Source organism: Geotrypetes seraphini, chromosome 17 (assembly GCF_902459505.1).
Source record: "Geotrypetes seraphini chromosome 17, aGeoSer1.1, whole genome shotgun sequence".
Lineage (NCBI taxonomy): Eukaryota > Metazoa > Chordata > Amphibia > Gymnophiona > Dermophiidae > Geotrypetes > Geotrypetes seraphini.
In genome coordinates, this window is record NC_047100.1 from 14,173,618 (window position 1) to 14,194,739 (window position 21,122).

At 42.2% G+C, this 21,122-nt stretch overlaps 1 protein-coding gene across 5 annotated transcripts in view; it reads left to right on the forward strand.

Annotated features, from left to right (window-relative positions):
- CACNA2D3 (calcium voltage-gated channel auxiliary subunit alpha2delta 3) overlaps nt 1–21,122 on the forward strand; it is a 797,511-nt gene that overhangs the window by 384,128 nt on the left and 392,261 nt on the right. For all 5 annotated transcript variants that reach the window (XM_033926567.1, XM_033926568.1, XM_033926569.1 and 2 more), the window contains exons 9-10: nt 1,368–1,442; nt 19,678–19,767. In XM_033926567.1, the coding sequence (XP_033782458.1) occupies nt 1,368–1,442; nt 19,678–19,767 (165 nt within the window). The remainder of the gene's footprint in view (nt 1–1,367; nt 1,443–19,677; nt 19,768–21,122) is intronic.

Consider the following 21,122-nt stretch of genomic DNA (forward strand, 5'->3'; position numbering starts at 1 on the left):
CAGCTAAAAGCCCGATGGTTTTTTTTTTTTTTAGCCAAGTCTTAAAGATTTTTGTGTGTTTCACAACAATTTGGAGAGTTATATAGAGAGTATAATTGTACCATAAACACAGTGTAAAATTTTTGTGATAAGAGAGTCCTCAGTTTTCACAAATGAACGGGCACCAAGCCTCAAAGCCAGAGTTGTACTTAGATAACGCAAATGGGTACTCATTTGTGAAACATCCCTGGATCTCTCTTAAGATGCGACGTGTGCTATCAACAAAAAATGCTTATTAGTGTGATACTCCAATAGCTACAGTCTTCATATGTATGTAATCCTTTAGCGTCAAAAGTTTTATCAAAAATGCTGTTAATATTCTGTCCACTTCCCAATAGTTTATGCTGGTCCAAACTCTAAGTATGATGCTTATCTCGCTGTCTTCAACAGTGTGCTGTGAAAAACATTCTCATTTCAGCACTCTGCAGTGCCATTTTCATGCAGTAAATCCTCTTCCCTCAGATTGCCGATAATTGATTGCTGGAATTTGTGAGCGGTGCCTAAGTTCCTGAGGAAGGGGGCATTTCCTCCGGCACGGAGCCCCATTGGACCTAATGCAGCACACTGTTGAAAATTGAATGTTTTTCACAGCACGCCGCTGAAGACACCGAGATAGGTATTAGACAGCTTATGGAAGGGGCAAAGTAGTGAGTTGTGTAGGCTGCTGCTGCTGCTGCTGGAAGGTAAAGGGGAAATTCCTGGACTGTGACAGTTACCCCGGGAGCACCCTCTTGTTATCTGCACCTTGAGTGGACTGCCTTCCTCGCCTCCTTGGTACACCACTGTCTCCGAGCAGTCTCCGTTGACCACTATTTTCTGTCGCCTTCCACTCGACCAGTTCCTGACAATATCCATCACTTTGGGGCCAATTTATTTATTAGATGCCTGTATGTAAAAGGCGTTGCTAAAATCCAAAATATGCCACATCTACTGCTCTCCATCTATCCAATTCTCTGGTTACCCAGTCAAAGAAATTGATCAGATTTGTCTGACAAGACCTGCCTCTAGTGAATGCCTGTTGCCTCGGGTCCTGTAAGCCACTGGATTCCAGAAACTTCACCGTTCTCTGTTTTAAAATCGTTTCCATGGACACATGATAGCAAACACAACAAAACAGTTGTATTAGGCAAGAGTGACTCTTGTGATAAGTAACACCCATCATCTATGGCTGAAACCTTGATAATTGGTTCTATAGTGCTCAGATTTCTAACTTCTGCTTGCATCCCTTTTATTTTTGTACCTGCTGCATTGTGAAAGTTCAAGTTATGAAGAGTGTATTCTTGAAAGCCTTTAATTAAATATGTCAAATGAAATGTATTTTTCCACAGTACAATGAAGAACTTCACTACGTAGAGCCATGTCTGAATGGAACATTAGTGCAAGCAGACAGAAACAACAAAGAGGTAAGGGGATAAAATAGTCACTTCAAAAAGTGAATATATTTTCTCCTGCACACAGTGGGGCTGATTCTCTAACTGTGCATCCTGATTTTAGTTAGCGGTAGGCGTTCTCCCGCCATCTGGCAGCCAATCAGGATGCATGTTTTCTAAAAAAAAAAAACCTCGGGCGAGGATGGACGCCTACATTGTAGGCATCTATCATGGGTCTACAGAAACATGTAGAGGGACACTTAAGTACACCCAAGATGGGGCGTGAGCATGGTTTTGCCCGGATGTAGCCTTGGGTGTCTTTAAGCACCCGTACGCATCTCCATAGAGGTGCAACAGATGTCTGAAATGTAAGCCTGCAAAATGCTGGTCTGCATTTTCCAATGTAAAAGTAAATGCCTGCAGCTGGCTGAGCAGATCGCGGTACGGGTATCCCCATTCAGCTGAGCAGGCCCCATTTAAAAAAAGAAAAAAGCACCTCTTCCCCCGCCAATGATGGCCCTCCCCAATGTCCCCACCGATGAACTGGCACCAGCACCTGGAACCGGCACACATACACCCCCCCCCCGTGGCAGTGAAAATGGCAGGAGGGATGCACACTCCCTCCTGCCATGGTGAACCCCCCCTTCCGCACGAGAGAAAATTGGCAGGAGGGATCCCTCCTGGCACCGGATGCTTCCCCAAACCCCCAGTACCTTTTTCCAAAGATGGAAGCAGGAGGAAAGCATGGTCCCTCCACTTTGAAAGCCTGCCAATCCAAAATGGCAGGCCTCCCTCTTCGGTGCATCATGTGATGCACAGGGAGGGGTCCAAGGCCCTGATTGGATCAGTCACCTAAGGCCCCTCCCCTTGGGCATCCTTCCTGCCTATTTTCTTTCATGGGGGGAGTCGCCGTGGCAGAAAGTGGGCATCCCTCCTGCCATTTCACTGCTTTGGGGGTGTGGTTGGCATGGCAGAAGGAAGTGGGCATCCCTCCTGTCGATTTTTGCTAGCGAGGGAGGGTGGAATTCCTGGTGCTGCGTTCATCGGGGGTTGTCAGGGAGGGCTATCATTGGTGGGGGGGAGGTTCTCTTTTTTTAATGGTACAGATGGTTTGTGTGTAGCACGCACAGCATATGTGCCCATTAAAAAAAAAGAAAAAAAAAGTTTCCTCCCCCAAACAGCTGAGTGGCAGAAAGCTGTTTTCGGGGCATCCCCTGCCTCTCAGCTGTTCCGGCTTCCCCTGCCGGCTCTGTGCATGTGTGAGAGTCGCTCTCACAGCAATCAATCTGACTGGAGAGTCGGGGATTACGACGAACCTCTGCATGAATCATTTGCATGCAAACTTTTTAGTGCATCAGTAGCTCTTTTTGAATCGGCCAAAAATTGGATCAGAGCAGACCCACATGGTCTTACTGATCCTCTTTAGTCCATCAAGCCCCCAGTGAGCTTTCAATAATTTAGGAACTACCAATCCATAATAAGTTGCAGATCTGAATACCCTACCAGGCATGTAAGGCACGATAGGAAGTCTATTTGTAGGGTTCACTGTAGAGCCACAAGTAACATTTTGACGTCTACGAGAATCCATAGTGTTGTGATATATACAATACTTACAGATTATGGCCATTAATTTTCAGTAAGGATTGGGATGGTGCAATAAAATTTCTCTAATGAAGCACTAGTTTGGATTTGCTTTAGATGGATAAATCTGTCCAGTGATGCCTGTTTTGTTATGAAGAGCCAAGACAAAGCTGAAGATAAGGAACAATCAAGTGACAATGGAAAATACCTTTTCTAATCAGTTCTTTGTGCTGTGTCTCGTACCAGCAGCATCTGCTCCCTAAGGAAAGATGAGAGCATAAAATTCATAGAGCATAGAATCTGTTTCTGCATACACTTGCTTTAATATATCAAAATATCAAATAATTGAAGCATTTTAGTTACTTTGCACATTTTGTATATCCATTTCATAATGCATCTTTCAACTCATGGGAGCATTAAAATGTATGGGAGCGCGTCAGTCTGCATCTCGTTTTTCCCCTTCATACATTTATAGGTAATGTGATTTGTGAGTAATAAGCATCTATTTGCCAGCACTATAATATCCACAGCAGCAAAGTTAAACAGTCAACTTATTTTTACTATTATAAAGCACTTTGAGTCAATCATCACTGATTACACTCTAAATTTACTGACATATTGGATATGCCATATGTAAGTATATGCAAAAAGTTTAAAAAGTGGTAATGTTAGAAAGCAAAAGCCAAGATTTTCCCCTTATTGTGCAGGAGTGGTATTTACCTGTATATATCCAGCATACGTTATGCACATTATTGTTACTGATATTTTTACAATCAGTCTTTCGCAGATCCTCAGCGAGGCCACCACCCACTCAGTATATACTCATAGTGAGTGGCTTTATGCCTCAAATCGTCACTGGATCATTCTCTTATTTAATATATTTACTATTTTACTGTTTTACTTAATATTATTTAAATATGTACTAGAAATACTTAGCTGTATGGTCTCGATTCAAAACAGGGGAGATACACCGACATGTTTCACCCATACATTTTAGTAGGTTTTTTCAAGGCTACCACTCCCTATTATGCTTGACGCCGTTCCAACAGACCACAGCGTTCAGTCATGGTACATGGATTTGTTGGGCCACTGGGGCTTTCGCGCATCTGAGAAGCTGAAAGCTATACTGTTGGTAGTTTCACTCCCAGTAGGGCCTCTCAAGGTAGACAAGTTTCAGTGGAGATATCAAACTAACGATGTACCACCCATATGGGCAGCAGCAGATGGGCAATGTTGGAGGTGGAGGATCGCGTTTGATGCCACAATAGCAACAATATCAAATTTATATACTACACAAAAGAAAGGCCCGGCAATCTATTGTATATACTCGAATATAAACCGATCCAAATATAAACCGAGGTAACCCTTTTCTCCCAAAAGGGGAGGAAAAAAGGTTGACTTGAATATAAACCGATGTACCAGTACAGGGCAGGAGCGACCCCTCCTCCCTTCCCTGGTGTCCTGTCTGTCAACTCTGCATCCAAACAGCCCTTCCCAGAATGCCCCCTCCCAGAACCACCGCGGGCCTGCAGTACTGCCCTGGTGGTCCAGTGGTGCAGACAGTCAGTCTGCCCCCCCTTCCCAGACCCACTGCAAGCCTCTAGTACTGCCCTTGTGGTCCAGTGGCGCGGGGAACCGGAGTTGCCTTCAATCCCTCCCTCCCGGTGACTTTGTGCAACCAGCCTGCCCTCCCCTTCCGTCTCCTCCCGGTCTCCCTGCAGTCTACCTTAGGTCTGCAGTGGGGTAGGAGAGATCCCTTTACGCTCCTGCCTGGCAGTCTCCATAGTGAAAAAATGACTGCTGTGAGATCCCAGGTAATCTATGGGTAATCTATGTGAGACTGTGAGTTTCATGAATTTTGCCCTGGGATCTCATGGCAGTCATGTTTTCACTACGGAGACTGCCAAGCATGACTGTAAAGGGATTACTTCTGCCTCGCCTCACCTCTGGACCACCGAGGACCGGAAGGGGAGGGGTGGGCTAGTTGCACAAAGTCGCCAGGAGGGAGTGATTGACGGCAGCTCTGGCTCCCCGCACAATTGGACCACCAGGGTAGTACTGGAGGCTCTCGGTGGGTGCGGGATGGGTTTAGCTCGAATATGCTGTAAACTGAGACCCCTATTTTGGGGCCAAAAATATTGGTTAGTGTACAATACGACCTGTAAAACAATCTTCTTGGTATTAACTTCCACACTGTAGAACTCATTCCTATTAACTGAAACAAGAAACTAATACTGCTAAATTCAAATCTAACCTTAAAACCTTTCTTTTCAAAGACGCCTTTGAGGTGTAGGCTAGGAGCATGATTTCAAGGGCTATTCTACATGCCTTTTTGTTTGTCCCTTCCCTGCTGATTTTTTATTTTATAGAAACATTGTAATCCCACCTGCTTCCCTTTGTATCTTGTAAAGTTTCCCTGTTGTCCTTATTATATTCTAACTGTATTATCAGACCCCTCCGTCTTTTAGATTATTATATAAACCGCTTAGGGTGGTTAAACGGTATATCAAGCTTAAATGAACTTGAAATTTGAGTATACCTGTATACGGTACGTCTGTATTTTTTTTTTTTTTTGTAATTTTCAACAATTTTTATAAGAAAATTAAACTTCTTGTCACAGAAATACAGGATGAGTAATGTTAATTATACACTCGGAAAGAAAAATAGTAACCCAATTGGTCATCCTTCCTTAGACCACAACATTGAGGGAGTTAAGCCTGAATACAAAAGAGGCTCATTTCTTACTCAAATAAAGAAGAATTATTTAAAGAAAGGCTATAACGCAACATAACTTGCTATCTCTTATTTGCACTGCGTCAACTTCAGGCCATTTTTTTCAGCTCCAAGAAGGACTTTGATCAGGAAGTAAGAATACGTATTTAACTTGTTCATATTTTATGATACACTTGCAAGGGTTTGCCAATAGGAAAGAGGGCCCCAAAGCTGTCTCAAGAACAAGAACTGTTTCCTTCTTTCCTGTGTGGTCTTTGAGACATCTAAATATGCCCATATTCTCTTACCATAAAACAGGGTTTTTGAAAACCTAAACTACTACTTTCTGCTGAAAACCAAAGGAAATCAATACGGTGGTTCTCTCCACTGACTAAGAGATAGATTCTTCTAAGATTGCAGATTTTTCAGTTCAATTTGTGGAGCCTGTATATTTTCCCCTTCCTTAAGTTTTAATAGCCGGTGGAAGATAGTAGCTTTTAAGAATAACTCAAAATTTCCACCACATATTTTTTTAAACATATCGTACAGGAAAGTTTAGAATCCTTACATTTAACCGTCGGTTAAAGTTCTCTAAATTTTTTCTATCTTCCGATGTAGCAGAGGACTGTCTTTTATCGCGACGGTTCTTGGGCTTGCACCTCATTTTGTATTTTTAATTATAGAGATTTTAGTTTCAATATTCGTTTGTTCAAATACTTTTGTAAAGTTATTCAACTTTATCTTCCTGGTCGCTGTATCCACTCTCTGGAGCATCTTAAGGATGGCCACCAATGTATCTTCTCTGTCAGGGAGTAAATCCCAGAGCTGGTTTGCAACGGCATAAGCTCATCTACCATGGATCCTACCTCTGCAGAAGCATCGGGTGCATCTCCAGCCACCGTACTTTACACTTCCAAGGCAGCAGCGTCAGCCGGACAGGGAGGCGGGACAGCCGGTGTGGGCGACAGCGAGATCTCATGCCCCAGCAGGATCGAACATCCCTGACTCTCTACCGCAGCGGGATTCAACTCGCTTGTTCTCAAAGCAAGTATTGGTAGGCACTGCTCAATCATATGCTGGTTTAGGGCAGACGAAGAAGTTGAGGAGGTAAGCGCCCTTACACTGCCCTTTCTTTTAGTATGTAACATATTGGAAAAAGAAGAAAACACACAACACTAGCGAGAGCATTCTCAATGCACCTAACTCGGTGGCGCCATCTTGGTACTTCTGTATTCTGCCACGAAAACTTGATGATGAAATTCATCAATTTGCTAGGACTCGAACACACATCGATGGCATCATTTCCGTGCAAGAAAGGGAAGTTTAAGGTTTGGCGAGTAACTTCTAGGATGGGCTGCCATTTGCAATGCAGAATAGCAAAAATGAGGAAGGGACACCGCACATCAACCTCAAGGACAATCAATTTATTGAAAATATATAAATAATACAAACGTATACATCACATTAGGGATTTCTATTCCGCCATTACCTTGCAGTTTAAGGCGGATTACAAAAGAATTATCAAGGAAGTATTACAAAAAGATCTTACCAAAAAGAGATTTGGTCATTTTCAAAGAGAGTAAGAAATGAGTGTGGTTATTTGTTTAGAGTAGTTGGTTTTAGTGAGAGGCGGTGTTTGATACTTTCGGTGTTATTTCTTTTTCAGGGATTTCTTGAAGAGTATGGTCTTTATTTCTTTTCTAAAAGTTTTGTAGTCTAGGGATGCCATCAGTAGATTGGCGATTTTGTTGTCTAGTTTGGCTGCTTGAGTGACTAGTAGGCCATCATATAGTTTTTTCCGTTTGATCTCCTTAATTGGGGGGTATGAGAATGGGGTGTGAGTTTTCCTATGTCTGGTTGAGGTGTTGTGGATGAGGCGGTTGTTCAGGTACTTTGGGCTGTCTCCGAATAAAGTCTTAAATAGTAGACAGTAGAATTTAAATTGTATTCTTGCTGGGATTGGAAGCCAGTGCGATTTGAGATATGCTTCTGTAATGTGGTCATGTTTATTCAATGAGTAGATGAGTCTTAGTGCTGTGTTTTGGATTGTTTGTAGTTCTGTTATTGTTGCAGGGCAGGGGAGATAGAGGATATTACAGTAGTCTAATAGGCCTAGTATTAAGGACTGTACTATGAGCTGGAATTGTGATTTTTTTGAAGAATTTATATACATATAAATACCTAAAACATAAGGCAAGCTTTATGGAGAGTCTTTTATCCTTTTTGTACTGGACCCCAACACAGTCCGTGTTTCGTCTTAAGAAGCCTTCCTCAGAGGTATATTGATAAAATCCAGTAGATGGCGCCAATCTGTTTGTATAAAACCAAAAGGAATATTCTCAGTCCATGAATAAGAGCTTACAACACAACGTGTGGCCAGGCCAAAAGAACGCTGCGAGCTGTTGATTCGCAACGCTGCTAGTGACATGCAAAATGGCATATGTCATGTTGTTAAACAAAAATAAGCAGGAAAAAAACAGGAAGATTTTTTGTGCATTAGTTGCACTATGTGCATTATTTATAAGACCTCTTTTTCTAAATAGTGCATGCTATTTGCAAAGAGGGTACATTGTTTTGAACAACATTGCCCCAGAAGTGAAAATTCTAACTAAAACATAACATGGGAATTGACAGAAATTGAAAAATTTTGAGTTGACCATTCCTAGTTATTTTCCATTAGGGGAGATTTAATTTTGGGACTGCTTGCTATGTTATATTCTTACAACCTAATAACCCACGAAAGCTATCACCCAAGCATACATTTTTGAACTCAGCTTCTGATTGAGTCGTTTTGTTATAGCTAATTAAACACACAACTTCTGGGTCACAAAAGAGGAGCGCCCAAACTTTAGACTAAAGCAACATCCATTGCTAATCTCAGGTCATTTTCTGTTTCAGATATCTGCAAGATGGCCACAAGGCCTCGGTTCCCACAAGGGAATTGAGGGGTACAGATAAGGACTGAGGTTAGGATATAGGGATAGGAGTAAAGATAGGTTATAGAAATAGTCAAGGACCACTGCTCGGGCAGTGGGCCTGATGGGCCGCCGCGGGAGCGGACCGCTGGGCACGATGGACCTCTGGTCTGACTCAGCGGAGGCAACTTCTTATGTTCTTATTACTGCCTTGACCCTTTTTTTTGGTATAAGATATAGCTTTTGTTCAGCCTATTTTGCGTGTCTGTTTAACTCCTTACCAGTACCAATGTTTATCTAGTACTAAATTTTTACAATCTCAGACCACCTCTAAGAACTTTCTACAACAGGATGGTCAAAGTCCCTCCTCGAGGGCCGCAATCCATTCGGGTTTTCAGGATTTCCCCAATGAATATGCTTTCATTGTACGCTAATAGATCTCATGCATATTCATTGGGGAAATCCTGAAAACCCGATTGGATTGCGGCCCTCGAGGAGGAACTTTGACACCCCTGTTCTACAATGTAGGAAGCCCTTAGCTTGGTAATCACCAACGAGCGTGCCCGCTTCCCCCACTGATAACAGAGGGAAAAAAAAAATAGAGACCCTTAGATAGGGAGATAGATTTCAGGGAAAGTAGGAAATCAGGCAATTTTGCAGAATCAAACCTTAGCCACAGGTGTCAAAGTCGGTCCTCGAGGGCCGGAATCCAGTCGGGTTTTCAGGATTTCCCCAATGAATATGCATGAGATCTATGTGCATGCACTGCTTTCAATGCATATTCATTGGGGAAATCCTGAAAACCCGACTGGATTACGGCCCTTGAGGAGGGACTTTGACACCCCTGGACGCATCCTGTGCTTTGAAATGAGGACCTTCCCTGTAAGAAACCAAAATATTAGACTTTTAGACTTTATGTAATATTTGACCATTACTGCACAGATATTTATCAGATTTAGTCTAAAGAAGCACTTTATCGATAAGAAAATGTTAATACAGAAAGGGCTTCTTTTCCGAAGGTGCGCTAGCGGTTTTAGCGCACGCTAGCTGAAAATGAGGCGGTAAATTTAGCACGCACTATTCCGCACATTAAGGCCCTAACGCGCCTTGGTAAAAGGAGCCCAAAGAGCTTATCATGCCTTTTGCCTGCACGGCTTTTTTTATTTTTTTTTTATTGTAGATAAACAAAACTTTCGTTTGCTTGTGGCTGTTTGAAATAGTGAGTTGACTGAACCGTGTTTTTAGTAGGTCATCATGAACATTAAACCACACTCATTTATTTTCGTAGCAGCGGCATCTGCCTCAAAGGCGCCTAGAGCAAAGTCTGAAAGGGTTGTTTCTCCTTCTCATTTACTAAAGTGTAACAATAAAATGGAAACTGCTACCATTAACTCTTCACTTTTAATGATATTAATGAAGAAAGTTGTTAAGGCAGTAGGTAGTCCCTCTAAGCTCTCGTTTAAAATGCTTGGTGAGATATTACAGAATTTGTAAATTGTTTTCTAAACCATGAATAATGGTACCTTAGGGGTACCATTTATATAATGCATTTTAATGGATTGTATTCATCCATTGTATGATTATTTTAATCAAAACAAACTTATTTAGCTTTATCTAACTCTAAAATCAGGAAGGACGTGGTAACATAATAAATGGTGGCAGAGAGACCCAAGGGGGTCCATCTAATCTGCCTATTTAGGTGTTTACGGTTGTGCCTGCAGCTTCTTGTAGGTTACTCTCCGTGCTCCTGCTGCTGGAAGGACAATTTTTACAAAACAACATTTCAGTGTTGTTTTGAGAAGCTTCCTGCAGGATAACCAGTAGAGCTAGACGTTCATTTGTAGTGATATGGGAAATGTTGTTGCATGTCATCATCAAAAGAAAATGAGCAGAAACCCCCCCACAAAAATGAATGTTGTATTCTTTATTGGCATTTGATATACCGCTTAAGTGGCTTAAGCAAGGCATCAAAGCAGTTCACCTAAAAAGAATAAATATTTCATATAATAGTACGAGGCAAATCAAAAATTAAAGGCAATTGTTAAATTACCCGATAACCGGAACAGAGCTCGTGAAATGGAACATATGTACTCTTACATTGCCTGTCGGATAGTTTATCCACATACTTTGCAGCACTCGGCCTTTAGTTGTGTAGCATTCACGAGGTCAGAAACATGGACGCTCCATTGCAAAATTGCACCATCGAAGAACGACATTCGGTAATGTGCTTTCTTTGGGCAGAGGGGGTGAAACCTGTGGAAATTCGCCATCAGATATTGACTTGGTACGGACATAATACCATGAATCGACAAAAGATTTAAGAGTGGGTAAAAAGGTTTAAAATGAAGTGGCTGGCTGTATTACCACTTCACTGGACTCCTTGGGAGAAATGATCACAGACTAGCATTGTATTTTCCAAAACACAGTACTTTTATTGTTAGTATATAAAAAAAAAAATTATAGCAGCATAAGCATACCAGAAGGAAACTTGTATTATCAGTCTGGAAATACAATCGAGAGATTACACAAGCAGAGGCCAGCACATTTCTGTGCGGTTAATCCATCCCATTGACCTTAATAACATAGAGGATGTAGCATCCATCAACCAGAAACTAGAAAAAATTAGAACATGATTGGATTCAAACAGGCTGTCCCTTAACATCAATAAATCAAAATTAATGATCTTTCCTTTCAAAGATGGATTAACCCTTCAGGCCCCCTTGAAGCTTGAATCTCTGCCAATCAAAGTTGTATCCACTTTAAAGCTACCTTTGACAGTAAATTCTCCTATCACTATCATATTAGTACAGTTGTCCAGAAATGCTTTCATCGTCTTAGAATGATTCGTTCTCTCTCAAAATTACTGGAACCAGCCTCCTTGAATATATTGATCCACTCTCTGCTAATTTCTTGTATAGACTATTGTAATGCCCTTTTTATAAGAGCATAACCAAAAAGGAAATAAGACGTCTTCAGATTGTGCAGAACACAACTATCAAACTTATCTGTAAGGCAAAGAAAGATGATCACGTTTCACCTCTTCTGTTCAACGCACATTGGTTACCCGTTGAACACAGAATCAGTTACAAAATATTACTTTTAACCTTTACAATACGTTCAAACAATCAACCTGAGTTCATTGATAGACTCTTAATCCCTTATAGTCCTTCTAAATCGCTTCGTTCAATGTCGCAGAGTCTCCTTGTTGTACCATCACTGAAATCAATCAACACGCTGAGATCCAATAATTTTGCTGTCACTGCACCTTCTCTCTGGAACTCGCTGCCTAATCACTTATGCGTCGAATCCGTATTCAATCCATTTAAATCTAAATTAAAAACATTTTTGTTCCAGGATGCTTTTGGACAATAACTGTCCTTTTAAGGACTAAAACAACGTTTTATAGTTTTTTACCCTCGCCTATTGTTTTTTCCTCTTACTGTGCTTTTTTCTTCAAAGACTGTAGTTCTTGCCCTTTTATTCCCTTTTGTGTGAAGTTAATTTATATGTCTCGTTAAGTGTCCTATTAACCTACCCTAGTATTGTTTAGTATTTCTAATTTTAATTTGTTTTTATGGTATTTTTAATTGTACACCGCTTAGAAATTTACCATGTAAGCCCGTTCTATAGAAAACTTCACTGGTTGCCAATGGAGACCAGGGTCATCTTCAAGTTTGCCTGCCTGTGCTTCAAAACTATAACAGGTTCATCCCGCCCACATAATACCTACCTGTTTGCTTTCCCCTCCCTGAAGGGCTGTATCTACAAGAGATTCTTTGATAGAACACTGTCATTCCAAGCCGGCAAATGGAACAAATGTCTAACCACCCTCATTTCTAACACACCCTCCTACCAAGTCTTCAAGAAATCAATCAAAACCTATCTCTTTGACAAATTTCTCTGACTCCTCCCTGCCTTGTTGTTCTCTGATATACTTACTGCATATCTTTTTTTTTTTTAATTTTTTATTTATCAAATTTTTACATTTTATAAATCAAGTATCCACTTGTACAGAAAGTTGAAGAAAAGCAGGAAAATAATACTCATAGGTAAAATACATAATAATCAAATAAAATAAAAATAAATGTTTAGCTTAAATTCAGCTCAAGTCCTCTAAATTAGATCCAAGAAGGATAAGGCGGACATATTAACAAATGCTAACAAATATCAATTCAAATATTAGGAAAACAAAATCCCTTAGCTGAGGAAGGATATCATTTATTCAATTGCACTTCACTTTAATTTCCCTTCATCCAGTCGAGTTCCTGCCAGAAAGGCTGTCAACTGGAATGGCTCAAAGAATATATATTTTTTCATATGGTATTGTATTACACATTTACAAGGGTGCCGTAGAAAGAAAGTCCCTCCAAGAGATGTAACTCCTGGCACTTACTGCATATCTGATACTCTACCAATGTAATTGACAATATTCTTTGTAACATTGCTGTCTGTGTACAGTCTCTTCCTCTGTAAACCGCTCTGAACTGCTTCTGGTATTGCGGTATGCAAAAATAAAGTTATTATTATTAAGCGGTATAAAAAAATTTAAAGAAACTTGAAACTTCTCTGGGCCTCCCTGACAAAGCATGGGGTTTTATACAGGATTTTTCTTTATCCTTTGAAACACATCTCCAGCTCTGTTTGTGTTCTGTCCCTAAAGGTGCAAATATGCTACCTGTCTATCCCACCCCCAGTCCATACCTCTATCCTCCCCGGGGGAGCCCATAACAGGAATATTTCTCGAACTTTCTTTTCTTCACATGAGTATGCCAGGCCCACTTTTGGGACCTATCAGCTCCTTGATTCATGTAGCCATATATGGAGTACCTTGCTGAGTTGCACTTTCCCAGCTCAAATGGTGTCCTTAGAAATATGTCTGCGCAGCATGGAATCGAAACTTAAGCACTCACTTGGGCACACAGTTCACATCCAGAATAAGCCAGTCTTTGTTAACCCATGACTCACGTTGAATTCAGGCAACAGTTTTCCATCCTGTGTAAAAAGTCTTCCCATCTCAAAAGCAAGAATAACAGGTGTAACTGACGAAGGTAGTTCTGGTCTCCCATCAACTTTGTACACACAAGAGCACATTGACAAGGCGGATGCCTTGATTAGAGAAGACTGATGGATAACGATGCCTCAATTGGCTGCAAATTTGGATATCAGCTAAGGATCTGCATTTGCCATAATGCATGATGACTTGGGATACAGGAAAGTCTATACACGATAGATTACTGATCTATGCAAGCAGCAGCGTGTAGAGGTTGCGACCTAGTTCCTGTTCTTTAATGCCATGGAGATATTTAAATATCTCTATCATATCCCCTCTCTCCTGTCTTTCCTCTAGAGTATACATATTAAGTTCTCTAAGTCTGTCCCCATACAATTTATGAGAAAGGCCACTAACTAACTTTGTAGCAGCCCTCAGAATTGATTCTATTCTATTGCTATCTTTTTGAAGGTGTGTTCTCCAAAATTGCACACAGCATTCCAAATGGGTCTTCATCAAAGACATATACAGTGTTCCCCCGGTCGTTCGCAGTCGGCGGTTTGTGGTCCCAGTCATTTGCGGTATATTCCGATCGCGAACCGCTGACAAAGAGAGGGCAGCGGGAGAGGCAGGAGAGAGCAGCCAGAGTGCAAGCGAGTGCAGGAAATCACTCACTGTATGCTCCGACCACCTCTTCCTGCACTAAGTCGGGCCTTATCCAATCAAGAGTTGCTTTGACACGCAGCTCCTGATTGGTAAGACCCGACTTGATTGGTAAGACCCGACTTACTGGCCATTCCTCTCTTTATTCACATAAGCATCTTCCTGTCTTTGACCATCAGCTTTTCTACCTGTTTGCCACGTTGAGATCATCAGACACAATCGCCCCCAAGTCTCACTCTTCTTCCATGCACAAAAGTTCCTTGCCTCCTATACTATACCTTTCCCCTGGATTTTTGCAGTCCAAGTGCATGACCCTACATTTTTTAGCATTAAATCTTAGTTGCCAGTTGCTTGACCAGTGGTGTAGTGAGGGTGAGAGGCGCCCGGGGCGGTGGTGCCCTTCCTCCCCTTCATCTACGCTCCCAATCCCGCCTGTTGTGCACCCCCTGCTCCTTACCACCCCCCCTTCTCCTATAACTCCAGTTGAAGTTGTTGCTTGCGGCAGTCAACAGCATGCTCCTCGTGACACCGTTGGCTCTCCCTCTGATATCACTTCCTATGTGCGGCACCTGGAAGTGACATCAGCAGGAGAGCTGATGGGGTTGTGAAGAGCATGTTGTTGACTGTCATGAACAACAACTTCAACAAGAGGCATGGGGGAAGGGAAGGGGGTGCGCGCATGGATGGGAGGAATGGGAAGAGGCGGGGTGGAGAAGAGGAGTGGTGCCAGCACCCCCACCAACATGGCACATAGGGTGGATTGCCCCCCTCCCCCCTCCTTACTATGGCACTGAGCTTGACCATTCTTCAAGTTTCACTAGATTCCTCATCATTTTATCCACACCCTCCATGGTGTCTACCCTATTACAGAGCTTGGTATCATCTGCAAAAAGGCAAACTTTGCCAGACAGTCCTTCCTCAATATCACTCACAAAGATGTTAATTAGAGAAGGCCCAAGGACAGATCCCTGTGGCACTCCACTAGCAACATCCTGATCCTCTGAGCAAACTCCATTTACTACTGTAGGCGTGTTGAGGGCCAGAGTTTGGGCGGAGCCAAAATTTACACATGTTTATAAAATATGTTCATATATACATACATTATATGTGAACAATAAAGCCTATACACAACCAGGCATAAATGACGACAGCTTCAATCTAGCTATGATTTCTGCAAGGAGAGCCTCCGTAGTAATTCCAAACCAAATAGCATGAAAGTGGAGAGCATTAGCCCTTGAAGAAACATGCCAGTGAAACGGCTGGGTAGCCGTCGGGCTATAAGATAAGTGCTCTTCTTTATTATTATTCCAGCACCACATTGATGCATTAGGGTATTGCCTGCATTAAAAAAAGTTAACAAGACCAATGATGAAAACATCACCCCAGCAAGGACATGAAATCAATTAAGTAGTGTCTTGGTATAACTATCATCTGCAAACTGGTTTGTTCTCAGTCAATTGCTTGTTGTAAGAAAAGTTTAACAAACTATTTTTCCATTGTCAGTTGGGATTATCCTAATTATATATATGTCGTCTAAAAAAATTGATGCTGACTACTGCAGTGCTAAGTGTGATTCTATAAAATTTAAGCTTCCTGTATAAAATTGCACTTAGCGCCACCTAAGCTGTTTTAGGCTTCACTATGCATCCTGACCTTTAGGCATACCATATTTATACCAGGGTTTTCTTGGCCTAAATGTGTTAAAAAGTTAGGAAAAAACAAAAGGAATTGACCCCAAAATATCCACAAAGAAGAAAATCCAGAGAAAACCAAAAAAACTCTGTGGAGTGACGATGTTCCCAAATGGACTTTATTTGAAAGTATCAAAGTTCCAAAGGTACACTGAAATCATCCACATAAAATAATTCCATCCACATAAAAGTAAATCATCCACATAAGAGCCTTAAAGGACCTAGTCCACTAGGGATACAGGACCCAACACGGTCCGCGTTTCGACAAAAAGTCTTCTTCAGGGGTCCCTGGGGGTCCTATAAAGGTAAGTACGTGGGAAACAATTGTGTGGTGAACCGGAAGTGAGACACTGCTTGCACTTTTAACTACTAGCTTTGGACTAGGTGCCTACTTTTTATAGGATTGCGTTTTTTGTATTGGGTGCTTAACTTTCAGTTAAGTCTAATTGATGGCCAAAGGACTAGACAAGGTCAGTTTTTATCCCACTGCTGAAGAAAGGCGACACCAGGGACTGTACCAATTATAGAGCAATCACCCTGATCTCCCCAAGGTGCTTCTAAAGTTTATCCAGAGGCACTTGGGCAACATCCTTGACCGAGAACTTCCTGATGCCCAAGCTGGATGCCATAAGGGCAGAGGGACCTGTGATCACATTGCAAACTTGAGGTGGATCATAGAAAAAGTGAGAGGAGTACCAGAAGAAGTTATACCTGGGCTTCATTCATTATACTTCATTGATTTTGACTGTGTTGAACATGATAAGATTTAGGAAGCACTGTGTGAGGTAAGAGCGCACCTGATCAGGTTAATCAGACTGCTCTATTGTGATCAAGAAGCTACAGTGTGAACCAGGTATGGAGATACAGAATGGTTCAAAATCAAATCCTTTTCTTTTCAACCTCTATATAGAAGTAATCAAGAGGAAGCTGAACATAGATGATTCAAGTGTTGGGGTGAGAATAGGTGGAAGAACCATCAGCAATCTGAGATATGCAGATGATACTATCCTGCTGGCAGAAAGTGAGAAGGGCCTCAAAAGTTTATCCTGAAGCTGAAAGAAGAAAGCAAGAAGATGGGACTTTACCCGAACAACAGGAAGACCAAAATCATAACTACCGCCAACAAGAAAGTCAACACAAAGATCAACAATGAAGAAATAGAAATGGTTGACAGCTTCATTTTCCTTGAATCCCTCATTGATCACAGTGGTGGTTTGACAGCAGAGAGCAAGCGTCGATTAGCACTGGGGCATGCAGCTATGGTAAGCCTGGATCAAATATGGAAGTGCAAGGACATCTCAGTCACCATCAAACAAAGACTGATCATTGCCATTGTGTTCCCAATCATGACATACGGATTCGAGACATGAACACTCACAACAGTAGATAGAAGAAAAATCAACACCTTTGAGCTGAGGTGCTGGAGAAAATGTCTTCGAATCCCTTGGACACCTAGGATCACCAACAAAGATGTTCTTGATCATATAAACCCAGAGTTGTCCCTGGAAGGCAAGATTACCAGACAGAAACTGACCTATTTTGGAAATGTGATGAGGACAAATTCACTATAAAGGAGGTGCTACTCGGAATGGTCAGTGGTAAAAGGAAGCAGGGGAGACCAAAGGCCTCAAAAGGAGGACCTGTCTGGGGAAATCTGGACAAATGGTAACCCTATGCATAACGCACATAGATGTGAGCACCTAGGCCCAGATACTCTAAATGGGACCGTTATTAGTGGCTGCCTTAAAAGCGGCCACCGATCGTGTGTCAATCATGCAACAGCGTCATTTAGAGAACTGCACCTCTGGGAAAGGTAGACGCCGGAAATGTAGGCCAGTGTTTCAAGGCCTATATTTTCGGTGCCTACCTTTTATGTGAATCCCACCTCCAGAGGTGCCTATCAGTGCCCGACACCACTTCCATTGTTAGCCATGTCTATAGTGATGTTAGGCATTTGTAGGTGACTCTGGAGGCACAATTACGGCTTTTTTTTTAGGTGCTGATAGGCACCTTGAAATTTCTTTTATGAACTGGTTTAAAAGGCGTATTGGTCTTAACTTATACACCAGTAGGGCGCTTACTAGTGCCTAAGTTAAGGGGTGACAGGTCAAAAGCGCGCGACGACAAAGGTGCGCCAACAACTCAGCGCAGACAACTGAGCACAAGGTGGAAGTGCGCCGAAGAAAAACAGTATTTTAAGGGGCTCCGACAGAGGGCGTGGGGGGGAACCCCCCACTTTACTTAACAGAGATCGCGCCGCGTTGGGGGGTTGTAACCCCCCACATTATACTGAAAACTTCACTTTTTCCCTAAAAAAGAGGGAAAAATTTAAATTTCCAGTAAATGAGGGGGGTTACAACCCCCCCAAACCCCCACAACGCCGGCGCGATCTCTATTAAGTAAAGTGGGGGGTTCCCCACCAACACCCCCCGTCGGAACCCCTTAAAATACTGTTTTTCTTCGGTGCGCTTCCACCTTGCGCTCAGTTGTCTGTGCTGGGTTGTCGGCGCGTCTTTGTCGTCACGCACTTTTGAATATGAACCAAGTTAAGGTGCCATTTAGAAAATATGGGTCCAAGGTTATAGGATTGCTTTTATGGAGGATACTATATGAAGGATATCAGGAGTAAGGGATACTATTTGAAAGTGCCTGCCTCTTAGTCTTTCCTTGGGAGCATCCAGTGGCGTGGTAAGGGTAGGAGGTGCCTGGGGCATAGGCACCCCCTGCGCCCCCCCTCTCCGCTTACCCACTCCATCCCACCCCGTACTCCACACTCGCATACTCCCTTCCCCCCCATACCTCTAAATCTTCACCAGCATGCTCCTCGTGCCAGTGCTGGATTTCCCTCTGACATCACTCCCTGGCCCTGTGACCCGGAAGTGATTCAGATGGGAACCAGGCTGGCACAAGCAACAGGCAGGAGAAGTTGCTCGTGCTAATGAAGATCTACAGAGGTATGGGGTGGGGGGAGGGATGGTGTGAGCGTGGTGTGGCGTGGTGGGGCAGCACCCCCCACCGACATGGTGCCCAGGGTGGTCCACCCCCCCACCCTCCCTTACTATGCCACTGGGAGCATCAGGCTCTACATTATTAACCCAGTGCACCTCGGGATGAAATGGAAGCTCTTTTGCATCAATTTCAATGCAAGCTGAATTTGCATGTATTTGCATGTATTTGCATGCTTTGCATATTATTATTTAATATGTATTGTATTAAAAAATCTTGGATTAAAGGCAAATACTGCATATTTAGTGTATTATTAAGGTGGGGAGGGGAGGTTATCAATGTGGGATACTATTAAGTTGGGTTATTTTTGCTCAAGTTGGCATATTTCAGCCCAAAGTCTCATTTCATAAAATGGGAACCTGTGCTAAATAACCTGACATGGTGAACTAGCCTGACTTAATAGTAGCCCATGTTGATAACTTCCCTCCTAAATGACAGATAACTCTCTAATAATGAAGTTTAATAACTGAGGCCCTCATGTGAATAATTCATGTTAATGCATATTAAGACATTAGCACAAGTTAGCCAACCTAGCCTGTATATTGCAGAATCTACAAAGGGCATGCATGATTGTGACTGGTTTGTATTCTGTCATGTTGTTGTCAACTTGAATGATCATGTTATATCTCCCTTCTTCTTCGAAGTGATAAAGCAAAAATGTGTTGTTGTTTTTCTTGTGTTCTTTTTAACTATCCACCTTTATCTTTCAGCACTTTAGAGAGCACCTTGACAAACTTTTTGCTAAAGGAATTGGAATGCTGGATATAGCCTTAAATGAAGCATTTGACCTGCTCAGTGATGTGAGTTTGCTGGGTCTTTATTCTCTTATGTACTAGCATAAAGTATGCAACAAAGTCGTGTTAACTTTTGTTTGTACTTAAAAACTTGGTTCCTTTTGTTGGTAAGAATATCTAAATTATAATATTTAAGAGCACTGTAGTGCTGGTGGAGGGGGAGGAGAAGTGAAAGGTCAGGGGTGAAAGCGTTGTTTGGAGAGGTATACTATAAAGTTGTTCTTGGCATATGCCAATTCTTGTTCACTAATACTGTATGTTAAGGGGCAAGTCTATAACTTGGCTCCTCAAGATGCCTTGATGCCACATGCTGAGCGCCAATTACATTATGGCAACTTGGTACCATTGTCATGTGCCCATTTAAAATTACTGGTGTAAGCAACAACACATATACCTTTAAGCATAACCGCTTATTCTGTCTCCATACACAAGCTGCTTCATTCAAAGGCACAGCAGACGTGCAGTATATTCAACAGAAAGCTAAACTTTAGTACACCAACACACACGCAGACGGTCCTTATAATTTTCTGAAATAAACTTTATTGAATAAATATAGTAGATCTATAAACAGTTGGTAGATTTTTTTAATATTGCAGCTGGAGGTAAAGCTTTGAAGAATAGGAACTTTGTGGCAGAGTTGAAAAAATAGCTAGATTAGTAAAGCATTCCAAGTTCCAGAGATGAAATGCTGAATTGTTCATGCATGTGGTCAGATGGGCCCAGGTAAAAAAAAAAAAAAAAAAAAAGGCTGATTTTTGTTCGGGGGCTACAGCTGCATGTGGATGATGGAAGCAGAAATGTTACAGCTTCTGAGACAAAGGATTCTCAGTGAGTACCCAGAAAGCAGGGGAGAGAAGAGAAGATACCAATAGGGACAGACCTTTGCAACAAGTAACAGAGAGAAGTCATACCTTTGCAGACCCGTCAGAGCAAAGGTGACCAGGAAGTACATCAGTGAGACCCAAGACCCAAGCTTAGATGAGAGGAAAAGGGAGGGGTCTTAGGATACAGACCACTAGAAACAGCTTATATAGGAAAGCAGGAGTGGCTGCAGTATGTATGAGACTATGGGCTCCTTTTACTAAGCTGCGATAGCGTTTTTTAGCTTGCGCTAAACCCACGCTACGCGGCTAGAACTAACGCCAGCTCAATGCTGGCGTTAGCGTCTAGCGTGTGCGTCAATTCTGCGTGCGCTAAAACCACTATCGCAGCTTAGTAAAAGGAGCCCTATATTTTACACAATGCTTTGCTCACACACTATGGCAGGAAATGACATCAGCATTACAGCTCTATGAACTGAGAATAACATTAACACATCTTACAGTTATGTCATAAACTAGCATGAGGCTGCTGGGGCAGAA